At 30.6% G+C, this 8816-nt stretch overlaps 1 protein-coding gene across 2 annotated transcripts in view; it reads right to left on the reverse strand.

Annotated features, from left to right (window-relative positions):
- Positions 1-4329, reverse strand: part of LOC102586417 (putative lipase YOR059C) — an 8758-nt gene extending 4429 nt beyond the window's left edge. Inside the window, exons 1-8 of one of the 2 annotated variants that reach the window (XM_006358161.2) lie at positions 3996-4328; positions 3191-3258; positions 2575-2645; positions 2216-2458; positions 570-730; positions 396-451; positions 248-300; positions 55-175 (exon numbers count right to left, since the gene is read on the reverse strand). In XM_006358161.2, coding sequence (XP_006358223.1) covers positions 55-175; positions 248-300; positions 396-451; positions 570-730; positions 2216-2458; positions 2575-2645; positions 3191-3258; positions 3996-4135 — 913 coding nt within the window. In that variant the 5' untranslated portion in view covers positions 4136-4328. Of the gene's footprint in view, positions 1-54; positions 176-247; positions 301-395; positions 452-569; positions 731-2215; positions 2459-2574; positions 2646-3190; positions 3259-3995 lie in introns of both variants that reach the window. The other variant, XM_015313867.1, reaches the window with a different exon arrangement.
- Positions 4330-8816: the final 4487 nt, after the last annotated feature.

An 8816-nucleotide genomic window follows, 5' to 3' on the forward strand; every position in this document is an offset into this window, starting at 1 on the left:
GGGAGCAAGGGCTGATTTCACTTCCATTTCTCTCATAAGAAGAGAGTTACTGACCTTCTAGCTTGTCAAAATGATCACCTTCCTTCACAACAGACTCACCCTGCTCACCATCACACGCCTTGCAATGTTCTTGATACACAATGTGAGGATACTTCTTATTTAAGGAGTCCTCCCACTGCAAGCACAAATTGTTATGATATAATGTAGCACATACGATTTGATTGGTATCCACTAGCAAATTCTGTACCTTAGGCAGTTCATTATTACGTCTAATTGATGATGTTCCCCAACCTACAATATCTAAATAAAGTTTGTTAAGGAAAAATAGCCTTTGATCTTTTAGAAGTTCTGATAACAGAGGTCGATTGCCTGATTCAACAGTACAAACAGGATACGATCATAACCAACATTTGAGTATGCGACCCTTCGCTTGAATGAACTTAATGCAGACCTGTATGTGAGAGTTTTGCAACAAATTAGCATCAACAAACTGTACTTTTACTGCAGATCCTCATAAAAGGTAGGATCATGTTGTCCAATGCATGCAGTAAGTAAATCTTATAACATACATAAAGCGTAATTCACCATCATCTTCCACCATCCGTCTTAGTAATGGAGGCTTTCCTTCATCTTCGTTAAGGAAAAGGTGTCGGCCCGTTTTCTTGAATATCCAATGAACACAGAGCCCAGCAGCTTTTTCAAAGGCAGTTACACCAAAAAGAAATGGCACCTGACAATTAGCTCAAAAATTAAATATTGCAAAAAACAACAGTGACAAAGCAGATATTGTAGAGAGAGAAAGCAAAGCAGATCTTTTAAGATCAGGAGGGAGAAAACTCACAATCTTAATAATGCAAAAATAGACTTCAGAAAAAGAAGAATACTTGCTCATTCCTTAAGACCTAGACAACAGAAGAAGCATGGAAAAAGTTTTGCTTCTTGATCCTTCTGTTAGATAACTGAGCTATTCTCCTTTTCACAGTTCACAACATTAAATAGGGGATCAATATCTATTATTACTAGAGAGGATCCCTCCAGAATACTGACTATCAGCTAGGCAAGTAGATGATATAGTATGATACTATGATCCAAAATCATAATTAACTTGGTAGTTCTAGAAGCCACTGTAACACGCAGAAGAATGTAGTTTACAAGAAGTGCCGAGGTTAATCAAAGAGGTATCTTTCTTTTACATTTCAGTAACTTTGAGGTCTTCTTATCAAAAGAAGGATCAGAATCACACACAGGAAAACCCTGAAACAACTTCAAGGTTACTGAACAGTCAAAGCTACCATTAGATCTAAGGAGTTGTTAGCTAGATGGATCAGAATAAGATAAGTTAAATATCATCCCGTGTTGGTAGATTCCCTTGGACAACTAATCAAGATGGAGGGACACAAACTGTCTGGAAATGAGGAATACTTCCTGTTATTTTCTGGTTCTTGCAGCTGTAAAACTTTGTATCTTGAAGTAAGCTTTTCCAGGTCCTTCCTGCTGTAGAATAATTTTCCCAAAAATTAGATGCATCTTTCCTTTGTTTTTCCCCTTGATGCAGTGCATTCCTTGCTTCTCTATTTTACCTTACCATCTCAGTGAATTTATTGATTATTCTTTTCAAGTTTTTTGTTGATTTTGTCTCGACACTTGCTACTTTACCAACTAAGGATGGAGATGATAGTCGAAGATGAGGAACCCATCATTTAAAAAGTTGGTGATAATATGTTCTTTTCATGATAGTTTTGAGATTCATGGAAAAACATAACTTATATACTGGGTGCTTTATGATTAGTTTTTTTTTATGAGGGAGTGCTTATGATTAAACTGTTATAGTATGTTTTACACCAAGCACTAGACTCAACAGGATAAATGATGGTCTACCGGGATATCCAGACAGTAATCAAATACAATGATGTGTGAAATAATAGCACCACCCATAAATCCCTGATTATAATCCATTACAAAGTGATTGTAATTCCATGATATTGAGGCACTAAGTCACCCGTAATCACTAACTAAATTTCATTGTCGACTGTCTCAAAACACCAAGAGACAGAGCCCCTCTCATCCAAGAGTAAGCTTCACCAGCTTAAAAAGACATAAGGCAAAGGCATAGATGCATAAATTAACCTTTCTTCCTCAGCAAGACATGATGAGGCCACTTTCTATCAAACAATAAAATACTCGTAAAATTATTGGTGACAAAATAAATTCATACCTGCTTGTTACCCCTGGAACCCAGATGAGGTGAGGCAACAGTGATGAAATTTATTGGTGCCAGGCCGACTATTGTCCCCTTTGACCCTTCTTCACTGGTATCATCCGAGAATTTCTGCACATTGTCCGTTCGTGGAGGTCTATATAATTTCCCAATTGCATATCTTGCCACTACTCCTCCAACTGAATGTGCAACAAAAGAAATTTTCTTCAAACCTGGCCTTCTTTTGACCACATCAAGAACCTAACAGCCATATCATTACCATCAGATATGATATACACATCATGTTTTGGAGAAAATATTAGGAAAAAGGAATGAGAAAAAACAAAAGAAAATCAAATCACATAGAAGCTATCAACCTCCTCAGCTAATCGCTCTCCCATTACATCCACACCATCCAATGATAGTTTAGCCATATTACGTTCACTGCCTGCCAAGAAAATTATGTTCATCGTTCATCAAAGAAGAAAATAATGTCCATCAAGACCATGCAAAATATGCTAGTGCTCGGCCATTATGAAGAAGGTAAAAACAGAGACATTGATACATATACTAATAAGTTCCACATGAGCAGGGAAGGTAAGAAAATCTCTTTTTACAGAATAAGTTCTCTACCTATTCAATACAAGAACGCTCAAATTAGAAAAGGGAGGACCAATGAAGTTGGGAATCACAATCAGAGCAGACTTGAATTTTAGTATGCAATGCATGTGGAATAGAAGATTACACAGCATAAGAGGCAGAGTGTGGGAGGCAAGAAAAAAAGACTAGGTGACTGCCCACAGAAACAGAAGATAAAGTAAGGGAAACCAACTTACTTTGTCAATCAGCATAGCAAGCAAGAACAAAAGAAAAGTTTTGATTTAGAGCAATAGCTACCAAATATTAGAAGGTGAGGATTAAAGGGTAGAATTACGTGACATACAGAAACAAAGTGCTGAAACACAACAGAAATGGCACTCAATAAATACTTACAATGAACAAAAACTTTGTCGGGAAGATTCCGAACAAACTGCTCCGCACCAAACTTCCAGTCCGAAGCACTGTCGTAGTACAAGAACAGTAAACCCAGCAATAAATATAAATTTTTAATACCAACACCAGAAAAGCACTAACTTATTTTGTAAGAATCCATCATTACTCCAGAAAAAACTTTTCTGTGGTGATTATTTGACTTCAAACTGAATTAATAGACAGGTCAGGATTGGCTAAGGCATCATTTTAGAGTGTGCTTGGGCTTTGATATGACGGAAAATGTATGAAGTCATTTTGTGGTGTTTGGTCAGCAGGAGCATTTTCCATCAAAAGGAGAAAAATATCTTCCCTCAGTTATGAGCGAAATCATTTTCCTTCACAAGTATCTCATATATCGCTCCAACTAACAATTAACTATTATTATCAATCCTCAAGACTACAATTTTTTTAATCAAAATCTCAATGCAAAAGACTATCCAATTCGTTGACAATATTATTAAACTTCAAATCATTTTTCTCATTGCTAGGCAAGGGAAATTCTTGTGATCTGGCTATCAATTGCTCACAATAAGTCCCAGAACTCCCCATAGAATGAAGCAATTGTAACAGCTCCAAATTTAGGACATTAATTTACAAACAGATTTCCTTTATCTATAGCTTTACATGATTGAAAGAAAAAGCAAAAAACAATCAACTTGAATCTTCATCGAACAGGACAAATGCCTAAAAACTTAATTTCTCAGCAAACAGGATGCAAAAGTTGAAAAAAATGATATTAACGCGCATTTCATAATCATAGAATTACCTTCCGAGAATACCGTGTACCATCATAACAAGATGATCGGCGGTAGAAGCATCAGACGGTTTAGAACTAAATACATCTTCTCCGCCGTTGAAGGTTTCCGACGAGGAAACTCCTCCGTTGTGTACTTTTCCGTTCTCCATTTCCTTTAAAACTTTATTGTAGCATTTGATACACAGTTGAATTGATCAGAATTGTGGAAATAATTAAAAGGTTAGTACAGTTTAGGTCAGGTATTTAAAGATCTGGAGAGAGAGAAATGCTTGTGACGAAAGAGACTGAAAGATGAAGGAAGCTACTTTAACAGGGGATAAAAAGTGATTTGCGACAAAAATAAAAAAGGTGTAGTCGAAGTTGAGAAACCTTTAAAGCTTAAATAAGGCATTATTTTTATTTAAAGAATATTTAAGAAGACGACACATGTAAATAATACTAGAAGTTTAAGTTAATATTTAAGCCGCAATCAATCGTTAATGCTGGTTATTTTGAACCGACTAATTATTAGCTGATTTTTTATTCAAGGAATCGAATCAAAATCTATAAATATACATAAAAAAAAAAAAAAAAAATTATATATATATGTAAGGTAACTTTTTTATGAAAAGATTCCGGTGACTTAATGACATAAATATCATTTGATTCATATTCTTTTTATTAAAAGATAATTATTCGAAATAACCTTAATTTCGGAGCAAAATTATTAGTTTTATCAACAAACTATTGACAGTTTTAAAAACATATCTTTACTTGATTAACTGAACTTAAATGCATATCCGATTTTGCAACATGAATGAAATACACCACTAAATTATGATCAAATTTAGAGGAATTTTCAACACTTTTCTCTGGCTTTTTATTAAAAGGTTCATGCTCCTACTACATGAGTTTAAGACCACTTGTTTTGTTATGTGACAGATTGTTAGTGTATCTAAGTTTAACTAGTCAGTAGAATAATGATTTTAAAGCTGTTTAATCCAAAAGTAAACTAATAATTTGTGCTAAATTGAAATTTTTTTAAATTGATACTGATGACAATTTGATAGATTTCCATTTATGATTCATTATTTGGCTATAACTTATAAGCAATGTAATCATGTTTATTTACGGTTCACACCGCCGACGAATCAGTTTGAGTTGGCGGTTTTGGTGTTGTGGTGGGATCCACGCGGCCTCAACCGAATCAGAAACGGAAATATTACTTTTTAATTTTATTATATTAATTTTTTAAACTTTTAAATTAAATCAAATAAAAGTCATTTGATTTGATTCAAACACCGACATAAAATAATTATTTCAAATGAGTATTAAAAATAAATAATTTTTTATTACTATTATATAATATAAATGGATCCAAATTTTATATTATATTTCAATATTGTTTCGAAGTTTTTGTATATTTGAATTGCTTAATTATAAAGGTTGTTTCACATGTTTAACATTAACAAAGTAATATATAATTTTAAATAAAATGATCATCTAAGAGGATAAATCATTGAAAAGTAAGACAGATGTCTTTGGAAAGAAAACTAAAAATCGATAATGTATTACACCATATCATATGAGTGTTTGATAATTAAACTTTTAAAATGTTGGGTGTGGACATGTTTTTAAGAAACGAACTCTAGTAGTACCATAATGCATGTGAAATAGGTAGATTAAAATCAAACTAATGATTAAAAAAGATATAAAATGTGTTTAATTTGATTTGATTTTTTTCTTTAAGAATCTTTAGTAAAACAAAAATCAAATTAAATATTATCTTTTTCATTATTTGCTTTCGGTTTGAACTAAATGGGAAGTTTTGGTATTAAGAATTTTAAAAGCACGAGTAATTTTACTTTATATAAATTATTTCAATATACGATCAATGAAAAATGACTACAATTCATTCAATTTATTTTTGTGAAAACTTATAATTTCCTACTCAAATAATATTTGTGTCTTTATTGATTTTTTTTCTAAAGAATATTTGAAAGCTAAACTTAACAACCAGAACAATTATTATTTTTTTTAAAAAAACAAGAGATAACAAAAATAAAAATTAAAAAAGAGATAAAATCGGATAAAAGTTATAGTAAGTTATCTTTTTTAATTCATTCATCTAGGCTAAAAATTACTTGATTTTAGAAGTGTTTTTTTTAAAATAGTTTTTCAGAAAAATGCTTTTGAAAAAAATCAATTCATGTTTGACCAATCTTTAAAAAAAATTACTTTCAAGAGTCAAATTATGAAAAGTGACAAGTATCAATGCACTTTTAATATTAAGATTATTTTATAATATATATATGCTTTTTTTAGAAGCAAAATTTAACTTCTTCTCAACAACAACAAAAATTGTTTCTGCTTTCATTTAAAAACAATTTTACTAATTAGCCAAATACCTAGGTTTTTTAAAATAAAATGTTTTTTTCTCAAAAGAGGTGATTTTGGCCTCTCATCATTAGTGTCAAACAGATTCAAATATCATCGATATTTACCATTTCCAGAGACCTAAACTAGTTTGTAAGTTAATTTTTATAGTATAACTAACATATTATTTAATAATATTTACATGATTTTCTGGAAAAATTGTATACTCATCGATATAGGTACACGCAAAGCGTGTATTCTAGAACTTATTGAAATATATAATCATCTCTTTTAAGAAAAATAAATTATAAAGTTATTTATTTAAGTATATTTTTAATAATAAATAAGAAAATAATATTTTAGGATGAAATGAAAAAAAAAAATGATGCTACTATTAATTTATAAGAATAGGATTTTATTAAATCAAAATGATTTGGAGTTTGAAGGTGACCCCAACTTGGAAAGATTTGGATTTTATAATTTAGGCTTAATTTGTTTTAAATTAAAAAACGTTTTATAGAGTACTGGTTAGGGAAAATATCTTAATCTATAGCCGACCATATATCACAAGTCTATCATTTTCAAGATTTATTTCATTGTTTGAGAATTGGAAAAGTTTTGTGAAGTGTATTTGGTATGGAAAAATTTTATCAAAAAAATAAAAAGAGTGTACTTAATCGCCACATCAAAAGCTGAACCAAACAACCAAAATAGATTATTTTTTAAAAAAATTGGCAAAAATGACGCCACAAAAATAAATTTAAAAAACATAAACTACTCCTTCAAATGAAAATTCAAATTATATTTCCTTTTTTTCTTTGCAATTTTCAGTAAATCAAAACAACTAAAATTCATTTAGTATTTTGCGGAGACAAAAAAATTAAAAGGATAAAAATGTTCAAAGTATATTTAATGCATTATGAACCTGGAGTGCATCAGAGATGAAGAAGACAAAGTATTAGTAGCTAAAAGAAGACACATATTAAAATAAGATGATAAATATACTTTCATAAACTCTTAAATGAAGCAGCACATTGAACATTTGTCGTTTGGTAGAGTGTATAAAAATAATACTCAATAGAGTGTATTAGTAATGCATGTATTTGTTATACTTGTATTAGTTATGCATAAATTATTTCTTATGCATTGTTTGGTTTGGTATATTAAAAATAACATGCATTGTATAAAAATATTTATTTACAAAAGTATTCTTCACAATTATAGTGGAAAAGATGTAAAAGTACTTTTGAGGGGTAATTAAGTTTTTAACCATATTAATGCATGCATTAAATCCTTTGCATTACTAATACCATAGATTTCTAGGTATTAGTAATACACTCCTCAATACACAATAGAGTGTATAACTAATGTAAGCATTAGTTATACATACCATGAAAAAATGCATCAAACAAGGAATTACTAATGCATTTAATTAATGCATGCATTATTTTTACTAATACACTCTACCAAACGACCCCGTACTAGACTAGAGAACCTTAAGAGTGGTCAAGATTTTGGGTATTATAAAGGTATAAAGTTTGAGAAGGTTCTTCAAAATGAGAAGGGGGAGGGTGATCGGATCAGACGAGATCTTGATAAATTTTTGAAAGAGTGCATGTAAAGTAGAGTGATTGATCGGTGTAACACTCCGAAATTTCTAAGCTAAGATTCGAACCATTCTTTATTTACGTATAAGGTCGTATCGGATGATTTCTAAATTGTTCTTAGGTATTAAGGTCAATTCTTTACCGTGAGAATGGTTTTGGATATGAATTAAGGTCACTAGAATCCCATAGCACAAGTTGAGTTGAAAGCTTCCTTACCGATTAAGTTTTGATATAAGATTATAGAGAAAATGACATAAATAGTCCCTTAACAATAGGAGTATGTCTAAAATGGTCCCTTAACTATACACTTAACGGATTTAGTCCTTTAACTATTTAAAAACTTAACAGTTTAGTCCCTTAACTATACAATTACCGGTTTTAGTCCCTTAACTATAAACTTACCGATTTTAGTCCTTTAAGTATTCAAAAACTTATCAGATTTGGTCTTTGTCCATTTTTTTTAATACAAATAGCTTAGATTTATATTAATCGAAATCTTCGTGAAATTAAATCTTAACCCATTTTTTAAGTTGTTTCTCTATCCCCATCCTTTATTCTTCAAACTACTCTTATGAAAAGAACAATAATGTCAACGATTCAAAATAAAATAAATGAGGAAAGAAGTTATAAGTCCTAATTTTATTCAATAATTTTATTCAATGGAGGATAAATTTAAGCACTTGAATATGCTAATCAGTGCGGATTTTATTTAATTTACTCAAATTTCTTTACGTAAAATAAAATGAATAGAATAATAAAATTGATCTATTTAAAATAAAATTTTTAAAAAAAATGCAAATCTACCATTTTATAAATTTCAATTTATGAAAAATTAAAAAAAATATGTTCAGTGAAGTCGTTGGAGTAC

Source organism: Solanum tuberosum, unplaced genomic scaffold (assembly GCF_000226075.1).
Source record: "Solanum tuberosum cultivar DM 1-3 516 R44 unplaced genomic scaffold, SolTub_3.0 scf00271, whole genome shotgun sequence".
Taxonomy (NCBI): Eukaryota; Viridiplantae; Streptophyta; class Magnoliopsida; order Solanales; family Solanaceae; genus Solanum; species Solanum tuberosum.